Below are 21,826 nucleotides of genomic sequence, written 5' to 3'. Positions count from 1 at the left end.
AACACTCTACTCAGCAAATTGGATGCAGTCTATCACAGTGCCATCCGTTTTGTCACCAAAGCCCCATATACTACCCACCACTGCGACCTGTACGCACTCGTTGGCTGGCCCTCGCTTCATTCTCTTCACCAAACCCACTGGCTCCAGGTCATCTACAAGACCCTGCTAGGTAAAGTCCCCCCTTATCTCAGCTCACTGGTCACCATAGCAGCACCCACCTGTAGCACGCGCTCCAGCAGGTATCTCTGGCCACCCCCAAAGCCTCCTTCGGCCGCCTCTCCTTCCAGTTCTCTGCTGCCAATGACCGGAACGAACTACAAAAATCTGAAACTGGAAACACTTATCTCCCTTACTAGCTTTAAGCACCAACTGTCAGAGCAGCTCACAGATCACTGCACCTGTACATAGCCCATCTATAATTTAGCCCAAACAACTACCACTTCCCCTACTGTATTTATTTTGCACCCCATTATTTCTAGTTTGCATTTACTTTGCCACCATGGTCTTTTTTGCCTTTATCTCACCTCAGACTTGACTGCAAGTTTGTTTTACTCCATGTGTAACTTTGTGTCGAACTGCTTTGCTTTATCTTGGCCAGGTCGCAATTGTAAATGAGAACTTGTTCTCAACTTGCCTACCTGGTTAAATAAATAAAACTCCAGAGAACACGTTTCCACTGCTCCGGAGTCCAATTCCAGCAAGCCACTCCAGCCGACAGCGATCTTAGGCTTGAGCAAGTGAAGACACTTTTACATGCTTCAGCGGTCACATTTTGTGTAGCCTACCACGTCGCTTCAACAGTAGTTTCTACTAGACGTTTCCAATTCACAATTCCAGGGCAACTCTGGCAAATTTCTGCCCTGCTAAACTGACTTGTTGGAAAGGTGGAATCCTATAATGGTGTCACGTAGGTTAGAGCTTCGGGCCAGTGATCGAAACCTTAACATCTGTCGTTCTGCCCCTGAACAAGGCACTGCTCCTAGGCTGTCATTGTAAGTATTTGTTCTTAATTGACTTTATAATTTTTTAAAAACTATTCATCACTGAGCTCTTCAGTAAGGCCAATGTTTGTGTATGGAGATTGCATGGCGGTGTGCTCAATTTTAATCACCTGTGAGCAACAAGTGTGGCTGAAACAACCGAATCCACCAATTTGAAGGGGTATCCACATACTTTAGTATACCTGACATTGCATTAACAGAAGGAATCACATACTTTCTGGTAGGGAACAGTTGTAGGGGTCACATTGAAAACAAACTGAAAGCCATGAGTTCGGTTAAAACAGACAGCAGTTGTCAGGAAAATCCTTCAGGCTATGACTGACTGCTTTCAACAGCATAAGACTTGAATGAACAAGTCTGATAACTCCTAATTAAAATATCTGTCACTTAAAATTAACCATAGAAAAATGTGGTAAATATTTTTTAAATTGCAGTTGGTTTTCTATCCTCCAGATCCAACTTTTCAAACAAAGTAGCTGGCAATCAAACTTTATTACACCAGGCACAAGAATCTTAAGACTTTCAGAATTAGCTCAACCCCTAACCACACTTAAAAGTAAACCGGGCCCAACTGAACCACTCCTTACTCAAACGTGTCTAACGACAACGCTGCGATTAATGGTTATGAACATATTTAACACACTGTCTACTACTACAAAAAAAATGGTTTAAGTCTAAACACTTCAGCATTATAATGGCACAAACGATAGACACAAAATAAAAAAGCTCAACATTCATTGCATGATATAATCATAGGGAGATCGCTTGATAACTAGTTCATCGCACTTGACTTTAGTCCAATTTCTTTATCTCCACATGCACATTTGACAGAAGCATTAATTATGAAATTGAGCAGTTGACCATATACTGGGAATCAATCTGTGTTTGGAATTCAGGCATTAAGCATAAGGGGGGGGGTTAAGGATTTGTAGCTGGGGGTGTTTAAGAGAAGGCAGCAGGTGTGTGGCCCCTGCGTATTCTGCCAGGTAGCAGAGGGAAGTCCTCAGGTAGGAGAGCGTGCTCTCTACAGGTGGGACAGGTGCTCTGCTCCTTCAGCCACGACTTAATACACTAGAGGGAGAAGGGGAGAGGAAAAGATAAGTGGTAGAAAGTGAGACTGACAGTCAAACCAATCCCAAGTGCAAGAACAGGAATTCCCAGTTCCTGTGTTCTACTAGCCCTAAATAACCACAGGGCCATAGATGAAAGCACTGGGCAAACTCAGTTGCAGACTACTTAAGGGTGTGGGTTGAAGTGGCCTTACATCTCTGTGGAAGCTGTGTCTGCACTCCAGCACACACAGGTCCTCCTGGGTCATGTCATCATGGCAGATGATACAGGGATCCTCCATGTTCAACTGTACAAGACACATACATCAGAATCAAAGAGTCCGTGTAGTACAAAACAGCAAACCCTACAATTTACACACTATATTTAGGCTTCAACGAGTTAGACCTCATCGGCATCTGTACATCCATGTTATCGTCTGACCGAGTCTCGAGCCCTGCTGTGAGCGACTCAGTGTGAAGTGCAAGCTGAACTCACCGCCTTTGACTTGGAGTGCCCTTGGGCACCCACGCTCTTCCAGACATGGGTGGGGGGCCCAGTGGAGTGGACAGAGGCTGGAGAGTCAGAGCGCAAAGGGGTCCCAGCAATGTCACCTCTACCAGCACTGCTCAGCTGCACCTGGACACACACACGTTACAGTTCATATGGAAGCCAACAGTTGTGGGCATATTTTAGCCTAGGAGTGAATGTGAATAAGGACATAATACATTTTCAATTGATGCTTCCATTCAAGATATTTTGAGATCCCTTTAGTTCAAAATCTAGCTAAACAGTGATAAAGAACATCCCTGATAGAGGAGATACAGAACTAGAGCAAGTATGAAGACATTTGCCAACAGGTGTGGTATGGTCCTAGTCCTTGGTGCAGGTTACTTTGGGGCCCTTACTCTGGTGGAGTCCTGGTGGTCCAGGATGAGCTGGGCCACTCTGTTGATGACCTCCTGGTAGGACAGGGAGTTCAAGCAGCCTCTGTTGGCTGTGCGCATCTCCCCAATGAACTTGGACAGCACAGGCCTGAAATGACAAGTCAGTATTGAATGCTCGTACACCCATAATACCCATTTGTGTGCACGCTTATCTGTTACGTTACCTGCTATAGTGAGGGAACATGACGCTGAGGCGATCTACAATTCTATCGTACACATTGGTGGGCTGTGGGGCCGGTGGCCTGGAAGCCTGGTTCTGCTGGGGCGGTCTCATGATAGGACGGTTAGTGGTGGCACTAGCTGGAACTCCAGCCATACCGGAAGGCAGTGCAACACTCTGATCCATGGCTGGAGCAGGAGGGGCTCTAGGCAACCCCGGGTGACCGTAGAGGGGGGCTCTCATGTGCACTGGATGGCAAGGGAGCTGCTGGTGAGCCTGGGGTGGGAACAGCATCAGAGAGTGGGAGCCGGTTAGTAAGACCACTTGACAGGAGATTACAATGGAAATGTTCCGAAACACCTTGACAAACTGACAAGGGGCAGAGGTAAAGCCTGGGGAGATCGTAGAGCTGTGTGTACAGAAAGTGGCTGTGTGTACATATATAGAAAGTGAGTTCTGTTCCTAACTCAGTCTTTCTCAAGCAACATTGACTAGATTGTGGGCCAGGCCACATAAGAGACTCTTCCCTTCCCTGACAGAGCTGCTCTGCCTCTAGCTAGCTACCTGCTCTGACCCCAGGGACCCTCTGATGGGGAAGTGGAGCCCCAGGACCTGTCCTGCCTGCCGTGTGAAGCCTGCACTGTATCTCAAGCCTGGCGCCACTAGGGGAAAGCTCAGGCCTGGGAGGGCTGATGGAGAGGACAGGGTAGGGGAGGCAGAGGGGTCCCAGGTCTTCCTCTGGGACAGAGTAGATCTGGGAGAAGCAAGGGGTCACCACACACAGGCCTCACTCATCTGACAAACAGCTTCAAGGTATAGGCTGAGAATAACCAATGCAGTTTCAAAGAAAGTCGCTAGGTGTTTATGGTCACAATAGCCCTCTTACAATTTTATTAAATAAACCCAAGACATAGGATGCTGAGCTAACATGCGTTTTTTTAATTTCACCTTTATTTAACCAGGTAGGCTAGTTGAGAACAAGTTCTCATTTGCAACTGCGACCTGGCCAAGATAAAGCATAGCAATTCGACACAGTTACACATGGAATAAACAGTCAATACAGTAGAACAAAAGAAAACAAAAAGTCTATATACAGCAAATGAGGTAAGTTAAGGCAATAAGTAGGCCATGGTGGCGAAGTAATTACAATTAAACACTGGAATGGTGAATGTGCAAGTAGAGATACTGGGGCGCAAAGGCGCAAGATAAATACAGTATGGGGACGAGGTAGGTAGATAGATGGGCTGTTTACAGATGGGCTATGTACAGGTGCAGTGATCTGCTCTGACAGCTGGTGCTTAAAGCTATTGAGAGAGATATGAGGCTCCAGCTTCAGAGATTTTTGCAGTTCGTTCCAGTCATTGACAGCAGAAAACTGGAAGGAAAGACGACCAAAGGAGGAATTGGCTTTGGGGGTGACCAGTGCTGGAGCACGTGCTACGAGTGGGTGCTGCTATGGTGACCAGCGAGCTGAGATAAGGCGGGGCTTTACCTATCAGAGACTTGTAGATGACCTGGAGCCAGTGGGTTTGGCGACGAGTATGAAGCAAGCGCCAACCAACGAGAGCGTACAGGTCGCAATGGTGGGTAGTGTATGGGGCTTTGGTGACAAAACAGATGGCACTGTGATAACAAATTGGACGCAGTCTGAGTAGAGTGTTGAAGGCTATTTTATAGATGACATCACCGACGTCGAGGATCAGTAGGATGGTCAGTTTTCGAGTGTATGTTTGGCAGCATGAGTGAAGGATGCTTTGTTGCAATATAGGAAGCCGATTCTAGATTTAATTTTGGATTGGAGATGCTTAATGTGAGTCTGGAAGGAGAGTTCAGTAACCAGACACCCAGGTATTTGTAGTTGTCCACGTATTCTAAGTCAGAGCCGTCAAGAGTAGTGATGCTGGACGGGCGAGCAGGTGTGGGCTGTGATCAATTGAATAGCATGGATTTAGTTTTACTTGTTTAAGAGCAGTTGGAGGCCACAGAAGAAGAGTTGTATGGCATTGAAGCTCGTCTGGAGGTTAATTTGTCAGAATGGACAACAAAATAAAGACATCAGAAAATGTAAACCTTTGCTAAACTTAAAGTCCGGTTGTGCTGCATCTTACCGGTACAGGTGGGGGCCAGGGGGTGCTGGGGACTGCAACTGGGGGTAGAGTGCACAGCCTGGTCCCCCTCTTCACCTGTTCCATCTGATCCTGGTACTGTGCCTGTGGAGAACAACAAAGCTGTCACACAAACGGACCAGCCCTCAAAAGCCTGTGCACCTTACGTCGAATTTCTTATCCAAGGTCTTCTGTAATAGTCACAATGGAAATGGCATCCCAATAGTTGAAACTGTTTGTTAGCATTGTTCTTTTCTACCTCAGTTGAGTGGATTTTCTCCTCTGCTTCTTGAGCACATGCTATCCAAGCATCTGTGGCTGACTGGAAAATTTGGGAAGGTAATCTGAGGAGGATGAAGAAGAGATTGAAACTGGTTCTGGTGACTGCATGCAACCGAATCTACGGGCCCTCAGTCTGCCCTGTGGTTAGCGTTAACACCTACCTGGGTGAGACTTCCTTGAGTTTGGCCAGGATGGCCCTGGCATCAGACAGAGACCTGTAGAGGCAGCGCAGGCCGCGGCTACGCCGGTTCTCCAATATAGACAGCTAGGGAACATGTCAGTCAGTTGGGAAAGAACGTTAGTGTTTCTCATGCCATTTGTAGCGCTCACTACCCACAGTAACAGAATTCTGAGGAACACGCAGGTATCTCAACATACACATTCAACCCACATACCTCTGCTCCCTGAGACCTTCTAGTTGCCTTGGCACACAGGTCTCTGCACCGCTTGATCTCATCCTCCAGGCTCATCTTCTCAGCAGCTGACTGGTTACTATGGGAAAGAATCACTGCACATTTAACACAGCAGCAGCACAATGCTCAGAAGAGTTAGTGGCATGTTAACCTAAATGTCACTCATTAGGACGCATGTGAAAACACTGCAGGTGTTGTGTGTTTAGAAACATGTCATAACATGCCTCAGCTCCAGGAAATTATTCAGCTGGGTCTCATACTCCTTGTTCTTCTTGTGGATGTTCTTAGAAATGCTGTGGAAGATGAAAACATTTAAAATTTGAATCAAAGTTTATTCGTCACTCACACCTATATAGACAACCAAATCTGCATTTATCAATGACTCCAATGCCGATCATGTTGAAGGTCCCTTTGACGTTCACCCATGGTGCCCATTTGGATATACACAGGGCTAGACAGCCTCGGCCGTACCTCTCCTGTGACTCCGCCAACTCCTTTATCTCAATCTTTAAGGCCTTCAGTGTTTCCTGATTCTCTTTCTTCTCCTGTTGGTCCTTCTTCACCTCCTCCTCCAGCTTCTGCTGGAACAGGCCCAGCTCTTTATGGATGATCTGGAACACAACACTATCAGTCACTGGGCAAAACATCATGGAACACTTCCACCCACACTAAAACGGCAGTTTCAACTCCTCTTCCAGACAAAAGTAGGGTGAAGTGTTGCCCATAGACAATGATCTTGGGTCAGTTTTGCATTACCCCACTAATGGTTAACCTGTTGGGGCTAGGGGGCAGTATTTGCACGGCTGGATAAAAAAAAAACGTACCCGATTTAAACTGGTTACTACTCTTGCCCAGAAATGAGAATATGAATATAATTAGTAGATTTGGATAGAAAAAACTAAAGTTTCTAAAAAACTGTTTGAATGGTGTCTGTGTATAACAGAACTCATATGGCAGGCCAAAACCTGAAAAGATTCCATACAGGAAGTGCCCCGTCTGACAATTTGTTCTCCTTCTGTGGCATCTATCGAAAACACAGCAATCACGAGAATTCTCCATTTTTTTCTTTCAGCCTTTGAATGAATACGTCGCCCGGTTGGAATATTATCGCCATTTTACGAGAAAAATAGCATAAAAATTGATTTTAACCAGCGTTTGACATGCTTTGAAGTACGGTAATGGAATATTTTGAATTTTTTTGTCACAAAATGCGCTCGCGCGTCACCCTTCGGATACTGACCTGAACGCACGAACAAAACGGAGGTATTTGAATACAACTATGGATTATTTGGAACCAAAACATTTGTTGTTGAAGTAGAAGTCCTGGGAGTGCATTCTGACGAAGAACAGCAAAGGTAATCCAATTTTTCTTATAGTAAATCTGAGTTTGCTGAGGGCCAAACTTGGTGGGTGTCAAATTAGCTAGCCATGATGGCCGGGCTATGTACGCAGTATATTGCAAAATGTGCTTTCGCCGAAAAGCCATTTTAAAATCTGACACCGCGATTGCATAAAGGAGTTCTGTATCTATAATTCTTAAAATAATTACGTATTTTGTGAATGTTATTCATGAGTAATTTAGTAAATTCACCGGAAGTTTGCGGTGGGTATGCTAGTTCTGAACATCACATGCTAATGTAAAAAGCTGTTTTTGATATAAATATGAACTTGATTGAACAAAACATGCATGTATTGTATAACATAATGTCCTAGGAGTGTCATCTGATGAAGATCAAAGGTTAGTGCTGCATTTAGCTGTGGTTTTGGTTTGTGACATATATGCTTGCTTTGAAAATGGCTGTGTGATTATTTTTGCCAGGGTACTCTGACATAATCTAATGTTTTGCTTTCGCTGTAAAGCCTTTTTGAAATCGGACATTGTGGTTAGGTTAACGAGAGTCTTGTCTTTAAAATGGTGTAAAATAGTCATATGTTTGAGAAATTGAAGTTATAGCATTTGAGGTATTTGTATTTCGCGCCACGCGATTCCACTGGCTGTTGACTAGGACGTCCCACCTTGCCCAGGGAGGTTAAGGTTAGGATTGGGGAAGGGGAAGCTGATCATAGATCTCTACCTAGGGAAACTTCACCCTGAGCCTTCCACACCAGTATGGGAGTACTCCTTTCTACCTGTATTGAATGGTTGATTTCCTCTTGCTCTCCTTCTAGGGCAGATATCTCAGTTTGGCGTCTTTGCTTCACAGCGCCATAATCCTGCTTCATTTGTTGGATCTGCTGCTCAAACTCAGCATTGCTCTTCTCTTTCTTGTTCATGTCTCCCTGGAGCATGGAAACAGGAATGATATGAGAGGTCAATATATGATAGAGCACAATAATGTGTTAAGTACAAAGGCTTATTAGGTATTCAAAACTCACATTATTCCCTTCAAAAGGCTCATAAGGCTCCGTGTTAACAGCCACTTCACTCATTGTGTCACAAATTACTACCTATGGGAAGAAAAAAAAAAACGAAACATTACACTGGGCCTTGTGATCGGTGATCTTAGAAACTTTCAAATGGAGTGAGGACTATCCCACCTGTACTTCCACTGCAGTCTTTCCAGGTGCCTTGGTACTGCGAACAGGAGCATAAACAGTCTCACACAATCCCCGTTCATCCACACCGCCAATATAAAGCTCACAATCCTCAAGGTTATGCGGCTCATGGTTATTATATGACTTGTCCTCCGCTCTCAGAGTTTCAATGGCACGTGCTATTTCGTTGGCAGGCGGGGCAGGTGGAGAGCCAAAAACAGGTAAAACATATGGGCTGGGGAGATTAGCGATCACCTGAAGATAGCCACTGAATTCAACTGGGTTAGGCCGAACATTAATGAGAGAAAAAGGCTCTTCATCATAATCCCTAGGTCCAGAGTCATGAGAGTTTGGGAGGAACTCCATAGCAGAAGGGTTTAGAGAGAGTCCATTGGGGATATCCCCTATGAAGTCTAGATTGTCCATTCTGTGAGTGTTGGCATCCTGCAGTGACACAGCATGCTTCATGAGGCCCAGGAGGTTGTCGGTCATGACGAAGCGCAGCGACTCGAGGAGGAAGTGCTCAAGGCCACCTGCCTCGTGGATCTTCTGCTGGGCAACAGGAGGGAAGTTGTTCAGCTCACCCACCAACAAGGGGTCCTGGGCCCCTAAGGGACCGTACTCTTCCAGGATCTGGGCAAAGTAGCTGGGAGGAAAAGCAGACTTACAGGTTAGAGCCAGAGGCCATACACAAGGATCAGCATGACATCTGAATACACAACCAATACTTCAGGTCATTGCTTGGACTTGTGCATCCTCATGAGTCATTGATACAAGTTATAACACACATTTTCTGCAGACTAAGACACTGTTGTCCAATACCCAAAGGAGAAATAGCTGAGGCACTTACTCGTACAAACTCTCTTTAGTTGGGTCAGGGTTGTTGTCCAATATTCTATTGTAGTGGCTACTGTGACTGCCAATGTTGTACTGTCCCTCAAACTCTGCCACCTGATTTCGAAGATGATTGGGAATGCTGAATGGGTCAGTGGAGTCAAGGAACATTCTGCAGAGAAATTATGAGCTGGTGAGAACAAGCTGGGGGTTGTCAACGGGCAGACTTGAAGACGGTGTTCTACAGAATAAGTAACTTACAAAGAGTCATGTAAAAAATCCTCGTCGTCCTCCTCTCTTGAGGTACCACCTCTCATTCCCGACAGGACAATAACTGACTATGTAACAGAAAAATGATATTGATGTCCAGAAAACACACAATAGCCTACATTTCTCTAGGTTTAAGGCTAGAGTTACACAAAGCAACTTTCACATCACTTGCAACTGCAACTAAAATTGCATCTCAAAATAACTTTGCTGTTACATGAAGCAACTCAAAAACAATTAAAATTGCATCCAACAGCCAATCAAATTCAAGCTGCTTGTTTGAGAACTCTAAACGCAACCCATGTGATATGCTGCATTACATCATGGTTTCACAAATTTGTTGTTTATCCAACTGTTTGGTTATTCTAACAACAAGGATATAGAGGAAACACAGCCTGTAAAACCAACATCTAACTAAGCTAGCAAGCAAAGTTTATGGTGGACAATCTGTTTAGGAAGAGGTTTGGGTTCACTTCAAAACCATGTACAATAATTTGTATACATCTCCTGTTGTGCCCATTTCTGTTCTGTCAACCCTGATCACGTTTTTTTCTACACAGCACTGAAAGCGGTGTTAATGTGACAACTGGGTCGGAATACCAAACCTTCAAATGGTTCATGTGACAAGTTTGTTTTGATTGGCTGTTGCAAGCAACTAGTTGCAAAATTTTGAAACGTTACATCTAGATGCAGCCAAGTTGCAGGAGTGTGATTTTCGAAGCAACTCCGTTGCAAGCAACTAAAATAGCGTGGAAGTTGCATAGTGTAACAGCCTAAGTCCTAATGCTCACCCCCTTTGGCTCCTTCTGCTTTTTTTTGCGGTTTCTGTTCCTAGTCTTTATAGGGGAATTCTGAAATTGAGGGTTTTGATTATTAGTATATTATGCCTTATGTCAAATGCAACACTAAAAGACAAAGTTTGCTTTAAAAAAAAATTGATTTCCAACAATCAACACTTACAATTTCATTTTCAATCCCTGTCTTTTTAATCACTAAACAATGACCGTCTGAAAGAGGAGGAAACAGTTAACACGGCTGGAAACAGGAACAAAAACGTCAGCAAATGAAATGTTTGCTTCAAGTGGACCTTTCCCCTGGTAAGGAAGGTGTGCGGGTCCAAACGCTTACCCATTATTTCAAAATAATCATCCAGCACAGTGTGGCAAGTGGCGTACTGGTCTCTGTGCTCCTCCAGAGTCCAGATAAACAGCCTCATTTCCTGGGAAGGGGCCTGCTTCAGGTACTCCGTTAGAGTCAGGCCTAGGCGGCTAAAAAACTCAGGCATGGTCCCAAACTTCTCTATGAGCATGTCCTGCAGGGGGGCAAAATTGAGCAAAGGAGCGAGGTCGAGCTGCTCCAGGTGGTCTGCATAGCGGTCAATGAACAGTGCAGCTGAATTCAGACCTGGGGAGGAAAGAGAAAATGATCCAAGCTGGCACATAAAGCATAGAGTCATTCCCAATTGTGTTGCTGCTGAGTACCTGAAGAGAACCAGTAATCTAGTGGTGAGAGGGTACACAGGTATGCAGCTGGGAGGTTAGCATTGCCCTTCAATACATACGTTGAAAATGCAAATGTGTGCTGACCTGCGCAGTTCAGTTGGTGGGCCCAGTCGTGCAGCTTGGGGCTGGTGTCCAGGCAGCAGCTTAGGCCATGGATAAAGACACGGGCCCACACCCGGTTCTTCCTTTCCAGGAGGAGCTCTACAACATCCCCCAGGGACTCCACCTTTCTCTCAGTGTACGAAGTGCCCGGCTTGTTCCCCTTGATCTGGTCCAGGTCCATCCATGGCTTAAGGTTCTCCATCAGGACAGAGATGTTGTGGCTCTCGGCCCTGAATAGGTCTTTACGCTCACTGATCTGAAGCAGAACACGGTCCCTGTAAGCTAGCCAGGTGGGGGATGAAGCTGGAGAAGGGTGTTCAACAGTTAGAAACGGAGGATAATGTGACTAAGAGAAGCTGTGGCGTGGTCAGAAGAACATTTGGAAAGTAACAGTGATGTGAATTGCATCATGTATTTACACTGAACAAAAATATAAAACGAAACTGACGAGTTAATATAAAGGAAAATCAGTGAATCCAAATAAATTCATTAGGCCCTAGTCTATAGATTTCACATGACTGGTAGGGCCACAGCCATGGGTTGGTCTGGGAGGGCATAGGCACACCTACTTAGGAGCAAGGCCCAGGAAATCAGAATTAGTTTTTGGCACACAAAAAGGGTGGCTGGTCTCAGACTATCCCACAGGGGAAGAAGCCAGATGTGGATGTCCTGAGCTGGCATGGTTGAGCTGGCATGGTCTGTGGTTGTGAGGCTGGTTGGACATACTGCCAAATTCTCCTAAATGGACATTGCTTTTATAGGTGGCTTATGGTAGAGAAATGAAAATTAAATTCTATGGCAACAGCTCAGGTGGACATTCCTGCAGTCAGCATGCCAATTGCACACTGCCTCAACTTGACATCTGTGGCATTGTGTTGTATGACAAACCTCCATTTAAGAGTGGCCTTTTGTCCCCAGCACAAGGTGTACCTGTGTAATGATCATGCTGTTCAATCAACTTCTTGATATGCCACACGAATAGATTATCTTGGCAAAATAAATATTCACCAACAGGGATGTTAGACATTTGTGCACATTTGAGAGAAATAATATTTTCGGTATGGAACATTCCTGGGATCTTTTACTTCAGCCCTTGAAACTTCACCTGCTGCGTTTATATTTGTTCAGTGTAGTCACATCTTTACATTCTTTAAGGGTGAGATCATTGAAACAGGTTCCTTTAGAAAGGAAAATGTTGAACGTACATCCGGTGGAATATAATACATGTAAGATGTCTGTACCCTTCTGTTCTATGACAATGGTTTCCCCGTTCTCCAAAGGTATTTGATCATTCTTGGCTTGCGTAGACAGAGAAGCATCTTGCCTATGTTGCTTCCGCCTAAGTTTACGATCCTCTTTGGATTTCAACTTCTTGAGACTGGCAAGCAAAATAACAAAACATTGAAAACATACAGAAACAATTGTGATTGTGTAATAGTACTGCCTTGGTTAAAGATGTGCTTGACATACAAATTGTGTTGTGTATTCAGTGGGCAGTCAAAATTAGTTGGGTATGGACATTAAGAGAAACTTAATCTCACCTTGTACATTTCTGATTTACTCTCAATGTTGCTTTACCCATAGGTTTGTCAATAGCTGCTTCAAACTAAAGACAGAATAACACATTCATTAGCGTGTTCTCCAAATTTGCAATGACTTAATAACGCAACAACTTGAGAAATTCCTTACCTCACATTTGACAAGCCCTGTTGAACCATAGATTTTAATATGACAGATTCTACCCCCACAGTCTGGAGTAAAACACATTCCCTGCAGGAAATCCTGTGGGTAAAAACAGGCATGAGTATACCAGAGGAAAGAGTAACAAAATAAAATGGGTGTGCACTTGACCGTTGTAAATAGATGTTACCTTTTCATTCTTATCAGAGAATGCTGTTGCTTTCAACTTCTTCCAACAGTTGATATGGTACTCCACTTCGCAGCTTTGGCAGCAAACCAGCCGAATGAAACCCTATGAGTAAAGACAGCAGTTTGAGTGCTTAGTGAACATGTTAGGTCTGACTTTCATGGAGGAAATTTAGGTTGAACACATTTGCCTTTAACCTTAAAATCTGGATCTGTGAAGTAGATTTCTATTTTGGAATGTCCGTGGCAATTCTGATGCCGACAAATGGCATCTGGTTTAGGTGGAAATTTGCACATCTCTATGGATTCCTCTAGCAGCTCCTGGTTTGGGTTTAAAATAAAACAAAATCTAAATTACAGCAAGCAATGACATTTCCTGTCTCATTTAAACAGTTGAGTTGACCCAAACCCAAGTGAGATTGATGAAAACATACCTTGAAATAGTCCAGCTTACTTTCCTCAACAATAACTTTAGTAGTGGGCCAGGTCAGTTTACCAGGCGTTATCTTTTTCTTAACCATTTGCATAGAATCAGAAAACTGTTCCAGAGCAAGTGGAAATCTACAAGGGTGGAGAAAAAACATCAGTTTACCCAGTGATGTGCAGCTAATTTCAGCATGATCTATAAGTATTATTCCATTTGTATCTACCGGTTCTCCTTCTGATATGCCTTTCCAATGCCATAAAAAACCAGACACTGAAACTTCCTCTCTTCAAAATGTTTGATCTTTTCAAAGTCTTTTTGAGCTTCAGCAAGTTCCTAAATAGGAAAAAACCCATTAGTACAAAGCCTGGATGGAGGGCAAATGTGATTTGCAGATCATATCAAAAACAGTAATGTTAGCCTCCCTTTGTAGCTTCTTGTTTCTTACCTCTGGTTGACCAATCTCTATCAGAGCTGAGGCATGGCCATAAATCAGTACAACTTGGTCAAGAGCACAGAGGCCAAGTTCCTGGGGAGAAAAAAAAAATTAAAGGGGCCTTCCTCAAACTGTTGCAAACACAGAATCGTCTAGAATGTCAGTGTGCTATAGCGTTAACACTTCCCTTCATTGAAACTAAGGGGCCTTAGCCCGAACCATGGGGGAAAAAAACAACCCCAGACCATTATTCCTCCACCAAACTTAATGGTATTATGCATTGGTGCAGGTACGGGTCTCCTGGCATCCGCCAAACCCAGATTTGTCCATCGGACTGCCAGATGGTGAAGCGTAATTCATCACGACAAAGTCCAATGGTGGCGAGCTTTATACCACTCCAATCGAGGACAGACGATTTTTTACACGCTACACACTTCAGCAGTCCCGTTCTGTGAGCTTGTGTGGCCTACCACTACGCAGCTGAGCCGTTGATGATTCTAGACATGTCCACTTCACAATACCAGCACTTGCAATTGACCGGGCAAACATGCTAGCTAGTTAAAATGCGTTGGTTAGCCGTCTAAATTGTCAAGACTTGGTTGTGGGGAAAGATAAAAATCTGCTTTGTACTTTTGAGAACTCACCATGGCTTCACCTCCACATCTGAACAAGGTCAAGCAATGTTCTCTAAAACAAAGCCCAGTGATGTATTCATTCTGCTGGTTACATTGAAAAAGTGTCTTAAAAGAAGCAAAAGGACAAAAGAAACTCTTGTTTCGCTACGTTTGCTTCTTATACAGTTTGTAACGAATACACCCGTTTCCGGTTATGCAGCACCCTTCCTAATGCACACCCCATATACAGTGCATTCGGAAAGTATTCAGACCCCTTCCCCTTTGTTGCGTTAGCCTTCTTCTAAAAAGGATCTAATAAAAATCTCAATCTACACACATTACTCCACAATGACAAAGCAAAAACCGGTTTACAAATGTGTAAAAATAAATAAAACCTTAAATATATATTACATTTAAGTATTCCGATCCTTTGCTATGAGACTCAATTGAGTGGATGTGCATCCTGTTTACATTGATCATCTTTGAGACGTTTCTACAACTTGGGAGTCCACCCGTGGTTAATTCAACTGATTAAACATTTGGAAAGGCAAACACCCACCTGTATCTTAAAAAAATAAAATTAAAATAAAAAAAATTGACAGTGCTTGTCAAGCAAAATCCAAGCCATGAGGTCGAAGGAATTGGCAGTAGAGCTCCGAGACAAGATTGTGTCAAGGCACAGATCTGGGGAAGGGTACCAAAACATTTCTGCAGCATTGAAAGTCCAAGAACACAGCGGCCACCATTCTTAAATGGAAGAAATTTGGAAACACCAAAGACTCTTCCTAGAGCTGATCGCCCTGCCAAAAAAACTGAGCAATCGGGGGAGAAGGGCCTTGGTCAGGGAGGTGACCAAGAAATCAACAGTGACTGAGAGCTCCAGAGTTCCTCTGTGGAGAGAGAACCTTCCAGAAGGACAACCATCTTTGCAGCACTCCACCAAATCAGGCCTTTATGGTGGAGTGGCCAGACAGATATGCCCGTCTTCAGTAAAAGACACATGACAGCCCGCTTGGAGTTTGCCAAAAAGTACCTAAAGACTGACCATTAGAAACAAAACTCTGGTCTGATGAAGCCAAGATTGAACTCTGTGGCCTGAATGCCAAGCATCACATCTGAAGGTAACATGGCACCATCCCTACGGTGAAGCATGGTGGTGGCAGCATCATGATGTGGGGATGTTTTTCAGTGGCAAGGACTGGGAGACTAGTCAGGATCAAGGGAAAGATGAATGGAGCAAAATACAGAGATCCTTCATGAACTTTCTCCAGAGCACTCAGGACCTCAGACTGGGGCGAAGGTTGACCTTCCAACAGGACAACAACCCTAAGCACACAGCCAAGAAAACAGAGGAGTGGCATTGGGACAAGTCTCTGAATGTCCTTGAGTGGCCCAGCCAAAGCCCGCACTTGAACCCAATCAAACATCTCTGGAGAGACCTGAAAATAGCTGTGCAGCGACACTCCCCATCCAACTTGAATATCTGCAGAGAACCTCCCCAAATACAGGTGTGCCAAGCTTGTAGTGTCTCACCCAGGAAGACTTAGACTGTAATCGCAGCAAAAGGTGCTTAAACAAAGTACTAAGTTCCAAACTGCCTCTGGAAGCAACATCAGCACAAGAATGGTTTGCCTGGAAAATTCATGGGTTTCCATGGCCGAGCAGCCGCACACAAGCCTAAGATCACCACGTGCAATGCCAAGTGTTGGCTGGAGTGATGTAAAGCTCGCCAGCATTGGACACTGGAGCAGTGGAAACGTGTTCTCTGGAGTGAATTACCACACGTCACCATTGGCAGTCTGACGGACAAATCTGGGTTTGGTGGATGCCAATGGTCTGGGGCTGTTTTTCATGGTTCGGGCTAGTCCCCTTAATTCCAGTGAAGTGAAATCTTAATGCTACAGCATACAATGACATTCTAGATGTGACAACAGTTTGGGGAAGGCCCTTTCCTGCTTCAGCATGACAATGCCCCTGTGCACAAAGCAAGGTCCATACAGAAATGGTTTGTCTAGATCGGTGTGGAAGAACTTGACTGGCCTGCACAGAGCCCTGACCTCAACCCCATTGGGATGAATTGGAACACCGACTGAGAGCCAGGCCCACTCGCCCAACATCAGTGCCCGACCTCACTAAATGCTTGTGGCTGAATGATAGAAAGCCCCAGGAGCATGGAATGAGCTGTTAAACAAGCAGGTGTCCACATACACTACATAACCAAAAGCATCTTCTGTACGCTGCACATCACCTGGTGTGCACTCAGTTTGATTGAACATTTACTATGTTGTGTAACAGTTTGTACTGAACGACATTTCCAAAAAAAACTTTTAGGATAGGGGGCAGCATTCGAATTTTGGATGAGAAGCGTTCCCAAAGTAAACTGCCTGCTACTCAGGCCCAGAAGCTAGGATATGCATAATTGGTAGATTTGGATAGAAAACTAAAGTTTCTAAAAAAAAAATAACTGTTCAAATTATGTCTGAGTATAACAGAACTTATTTGGCAGGTGACACCAAGGACAAACCATCCAGGATTATTTTTTTTTTTTTTTTGAGGTGACAGTGTTTACAATGGGTTTTCTATGTGGATCTAAGGCACTTGCTTGCAGTTCCTATCGCTTCCACTGGATGTCAAAAGTCTAGAAATTGGTTGATGTTTGTCTTTTGAGTAATGAAGAAGTATGGCTGTTCAGAACGAGGGTCGAGTCTAGTGTACTGTTGTGGTTGGGGCACGCGACCTGAAAGCTCACTCCACTTTGCTTTTGTCCTGTATCAAACAGTTTATCCCGTCTTAAATTTTAACAATTATTTACGTTAAAAAAAATACCTCAAGTTGTAATAGGAAAGTTGTTTGAAATGTTTGGATCAAGATTACAGGTAACTTATTACAGATTTTGTAGTCATGTTGCGCGAGTTGGAACCGGTGTTTTTCTGAATAAAACACGCCAAATAAATGGACATTTGAGATATAACGACGGAATTTATTGAACAAAAGAATCATTTATGATGTTTATGGGATATATTGGAGTGCCAACAGAAGATCTTCAAAGGTAAGGCATGAATTACATCATTATTTCTGAGTTGTCGCATCTGGCGGGTTGAATTAGGATTGTCATGTGTTTGTTTGATGGGGTGCTGTCCTCAGATAATAGCATGGTTTGCCTTCGCCGTAAAGCCTTTTTGAAATCTGACACGGTGGCTAGATTAACAAGAAGTTAGGCTCTCTCGACTGTCTGTCCTGTCTCCCTGTAGCGCCGTCTTAGGCGTCTCACAGTACGGACATTGCAATTTATTGCCCTGGCAACATCTGCAGTCCTCTTGCCTCCTTGCAGCATGCCTAAGGCACGTTCACGCAGATGAGCAGGGACCCTGGGCATCTTTCTTTTGGTGTTTTTCCAGAGTCAGTAGAAAGGCCTCTTTACTGTCCTAAGTTTTCATAACTGTGACCTTAATTGCCTACCGTCTGTAAGCTGCTAGTGTCTTAACGACCGTTCCACAGGTGCATATTCAGCAATTGTTTATGGTTCATTGAACAAGCATGGGAAACAGTGTTTAACCCCTTTACAATGAAGATCTGTGAAGTTGTTTGGATTTTTACAAATTATCTTTGAAAGACAGGGTCCTGAAAAAGGCACGTTTCTTTTATTGCAAGCGTTTATAATGTTGATATCTTGGATGGTCATTATTTGCACCCATAGCTCTGTCTATGAATTTTAGAGTGGTTACATTTCTCCAGCCCCATCCCTGCATTTTGAACGTACAACCCCTCCACGCATTTCAACTGAACGCTCAGACCACCACCGTTTGCGATTAATTAAACATATCACTACGTTTTTTCATACTGAACACAGCCCTGAGGATGATCTCATTTTGGGAATTTGATAGAAAGTTGTTTCACAGGTTAGAGAACTGGATGAAGTGGAGTACAATTTGAGCTGAAGTTGCCCAACTCTACCACCTCTAATAGTGTCACTGAGGGCTGATTGTGAGAGGAACTGTTCTGTGCTGTACCTTTGGTGTGCTGGTCGCCAGGATGCTGAGGGCCTGGGAGAAGGCCTGCTCTGCGTTGCGGCATCGCTGGTCAGCCAGGGCCATGTGGGCATCCTGCACAGCTGACATCAGTGCATCCCGCACACTAGGGTCTCTGGAGCTGCCGGATACCGCCTGAGTGGGAAGGGTTATCAGTGAGTCACTAATAACACACAAGTTGGTTTAGAAAAAAACTTTGCGTGTGAAAACTGCTTCAGGAGATCATGCATCATCCTAGCTGACGTGTTCTTTGTGGTAAAAACGATTATGGGATGAATATACTAACTATGTTTCAGCGCCAGGGAGGTGGTGGGTTAAACTCACAGGAGGCCACAGTACATTTTGATAATGAGATGCATGCCATTAGTAATGTAAAGTTATGGCAAGAAATACAAGGAAGGAAAAGCATCCAGCGTTGTGAAAACCTGTTTGACTTGTAAGATGAGGTCATTGTCACATTGCGGTCTACCTTTTCCTTTGACTGCTGGTTTCTGTTCTTCCCTTTTGTTTTCTCTGTAGCGCAGGGCTCCGGTTTGCTGCTATTTTTATCAGCCATTTCACTGAAAAGAAAAACAGATCACTTTTAGGTGTTGACAATGCCAACTTCTGAGTAGCCTACTGTAGTCAATTGCACACTACAAAAACTTAACTGAATATCTCCAGTGTTACTTGAGGCAGACCAAAAACAGGAAATCACCCAAGTATGCAAGGGTGTGCACAGAGCTGTAGGCGTGCCACATGATTCGACAAGCACTGTCAAGCATTAATCAAGTTAGCAAGAAAGTACATACTTGCAAACAAAGGTGCGTCGTATGTGCTTTTCCTATACACAATTTTAAAAGAACAGATTCAGATTCTTGGTAGCATTCAATAAAGCAGAAAATATCCATTGCTTCCGATAAAGCCTAAATTATTTTTCCACTGTTTGGGTGGACCAAAAAGCTTAAATTTGCCATCATACTGTTCATTAGTGTGGTCATGAAACCAGAATTTTAGGTTTGGTATCACGATTCCAAGGCAAAAAAAAGGCATATTATGAGCCGTAGTCATAGAATGGCACTTGACCCAGACATATCTTTTGAGTTCAATATCATTAAAAGTTACATTATTCAACACATGCATTAATGAATCAAATGACTTTTTTTAACCAAACTACATAACTAATCATTTGAATGGCGAATCTCAACTGATAAACTGGGAAAATTAAGTAGCCGAGGCCTATTCACAATACAGTTGAAAGCATATTAAATAGGTGTGCGCATGCATTGAGTTAGAGCTTGTTTTGGCTGATTTCATGGGCCTACAGATGAAAAACAATGTGCATCCCTTCCATTTGGGACTTATATTATACTGATCAACAACCTTTACATGGAAGAAGCCATCTTTAATAAAAGTGTGCGCTCTCTTTAAGAACCATGTGATCATTCACACACGGTCAGTTCGAGGTTTGAGCAAAGATAAGACGAATTGAATAAATAGTGACAATCAGCTTTGAAAATCTGAAATAATTTGCATTATGGTTCACATAAATTCAGTACCTTGTTTGATAGTATGTTAGCTGCAGCTGTAAGGCAGCAAAGAAAGTTACCGGTAGCTTCTAGCTTTGTAGGCTATCATCTTGCATTTTAAAGTGTTCTAGCATGTAATGGAAAATCTTTACCGTAAGAGGCATTAGGGGAAAAAAATGAATATTAACCAATTGAACGACATCTACTGCAGGATAAAAATCAATGTTAGCGTTTACATAGCTGGCCATAAATGGTGCATTTTACTTTATAGGTTGGTTATTTAGGCTTCTAACACATTGCTTTCAACTACATAAAACGATTAAGCTGTGTCTTTACATTAAAAAGATCTCAATCAGTAGATGACATGAAACATTTGACAGATGAACCGAAAGTAACAATCTAGTACCGAACAATTCATGTTCTAGTATCGAAAAAGTACTGAAGTTTAGGTATACCGTGCAACACCCTACTGTTCACATACACATCAACTTTACCACACTAGTAATGCCCGTTTGAGGTCAATATACTGCTTTAAAAGTCGTTCTTCCCCACTAAACAGCAGACCTGGTCTTTTGGTCTGGTAGTGAGGTAAGCCTAATGTATTACAAATCCAGAAGACAAATCGAACATAAAACTCACACTTTCATCTCTTTAGGCACCTTGGTATTATCCACCGAATGTGCTCTTCCTGCACCTTTCAACAAGGAGAAAAGGGTTAGCTTCTGAAAACTCAGACAACACAAGGCTCCCAGTGAAAAAACAGCAACTTGGCAAAGAAAGTGGCAGCCTGTGTTCTTAAAGAGACAGCTCAAGGAAGTCAAAACAACCAGAAGGTTATGATAGGCTGAACTTGTTAGGTATTGACATAAGCAGCTGACTCGTATCAAAAGCATCTCGTGGAACCTAAAAATCTACATTGTATTTAACACAAACTAAAAAGCCAAACTATATTTGCTTCCATTTATACTGAACAAAAATACAGTTACAGTTCATAAGGAAATCAGTCAACTGAAAGAAACTCATTAGGCCCTAATCTATGGATTTCACATGACTGGGCAGGGGAGCAGCCCCAGCCAATCAATGATTTTCCCCACAAAATGGCTTTGGTACAGACAGAGGTACACCCCGCCCCGCACTTTGTGCCCAGACACCTGTGTAATGGTAATATTTAAATCAACTTCTTGATTTGCCACACCTTTCAGGTAGATGGATTATCCTGACAAAGGATAAGATGCTCACTAACAGGCATTAAAACAAAATGAGCACAAATTGAGAAATAATAATTGTGCATACAGAACATTTCTGGGATCTTTTTCAGTTTATGAAAAATGGGACCAGCACATAACATTGAGTTTATTTGTTCGGTGCATATCAACCCAAACATAAGACTTCATTTCTAGCAAAACAGAAATAGTAGCCAAAAACATCCTACCTGGTTGTGTCTGGCTTTCCACCTTGACTTCCAAGCCCTGTGTTCAGTGACATGAAAAACATCAGAAATAAACAATAACTAAAACATTAGGGTTGACGAACACTGAAGAAAAAAAGTTACTGAAAAACGCAAGCTGCAACAATTTCCGTTTGAGTTAGTTCATATACACTGCTCAAAAAAATAAAGGGAACACTTAACCTGTTGGGGCTAGGGGGCAGTATTTTCACAGCTGGATAAAAAAAACGTACCCGATTTAATCTGGTTACTAATCCTACCCAGTAACTAGAATATGCATATACTTATTATATATGGATAGAAAACAC

At 43.4% G+C, this 21,826-nt stretch overlaps 1 protein-coding gene across 3 annotated transcripts in view; it reads right to left on the bottom strand.

Moving 5' to 3' along the window:
* Positions 1-1,152: 1,152 nt before the first annotated feature.
* ttc3 (tetratricopeptide repeat domain 3) overlaps positions 1,153-21,826 on the bottom strand; it is a 46,731-nt gene continuing 26,057 nt past the window's right edge. For all 3 annotated transcript variants that reach the window (XM_014137269.2, XM_014137270.2, XM_014137271.2), the window contains exons 15-46: positions 21,504-21,540; positions 20,711-20,765; positions 19,033-19,123; positions 18,546-18,698; positions 13,934-14,014; positions 13,712-13,821; positions 13,496-13,622; positions 13,260-13,382; positions 13,066-13,167; positions 12,885-12,977; positions 12,737-12,801; positions 12,437-12,573; positions 11,178-11,498; positions 10,720-10,995; positions 10,552-10,598; positions 10,383-10,442; positions 9,586-9,662; positions 9,341-9,496; positions 8,494-9,136; positions 8,332-8,403; positions 8,086-8,235; positions 6,427-6,566; positions 6,180-6,248; positions 5,938-6,034; positions 5,704-5,807; positions 5,520-5,604; positions 5,264-5,365; positions 3,160-3,431; positions 2,957-3,083; positions 2,547-2,687; positions 2,266-2,358; positions 1,153-2,072 (exon numbers count right to left, since the gene is read on the bottom strand). In XM_014137269.2, the coding sequence (XP_013992744.1) occupies positions 1,944-2,072; positions 2,266-2,358; positions 2,547-2,687; positions 2,957-3,083; positions 3,160-3,431; positions 5,264-5,365; positions 5,520-5,604; positions 5,704-5,807; positions 5,938-6,034; positions 6,180-6,248; positions 6,427-6,566; positions 8,086-8,235; positions 8,332-8,403; positions 8,494-9,136; positions 9,341-9,496; positions 9,586-9,662; positions 10,383-10,442; positions 10,552-10,598; positions 10,720-10,995; positions 11,178-11,498; positions 12,437-12,573; positions 12,737-12,801; positions 12,885-12,977; positions 13,066-13,167; positions 13,260-13,382; positions 13,496-13,622; positions 13,712-13,821; positions 13,934-14,014; positions 18,546-18,698; positions 19,033-19,123; positions 20,711-20,765; positions 21,504-21,540 (4,335 nt within the window). In that variant the 3' untranslated portion in view covers positions 1,153-1,943. The remainder of the gene's footprint in view (positions 2,073-2,265; positions 2,359-2,546; positions 2,688-2,956; positions 3,084-3,159; positions 3,432-5,263; positions 5,366-5,519; positions 5,605-5,703; positions 5,808-5,937; positions 6,035-6,179; positions 6,249-6,426; positions 6,567-8,085; positions 8,236-8,331; positions 8,404-8,493; positions 9,137-9,340; positions 9,497-9,585; positions 9,663-10,382; positions 10,443-10,551; positions 10,599-10,719; positions 10,996-11,177; positions 11,499-12,436; positions 12,574-12,736; positions 12,802-12,884; positions 12,978-13,065; positions 13,168-13,259; positions 13,383-13,495; positions 13,623-13,711; positions 13,822-13,933; positions 14,015-18,545; positions 18,699-19,032; positions 19,124-20,710; positions 20,766-21,503; positions 21,541-21,826) is intronic.

The sequence above is a fragment of the Salmo salar genome, chromosome ssa13 (genome assembly GCF_905237065.1).
Source record: "Salmo salar chromosome ssa13, Ssal_v3.1, whole genome shotgun sequence".
NCBI lineage: Eukaryota > Metazoa > Chordata > Actinopteri > Salmoniformes > Salmonidae > Salmo > Salmo salar.
The sequence above is the reverse complement of the archived record's forward strand: the minus strand, read 5'-3'. Positions and strand labels throughout refer to the sequence as shown.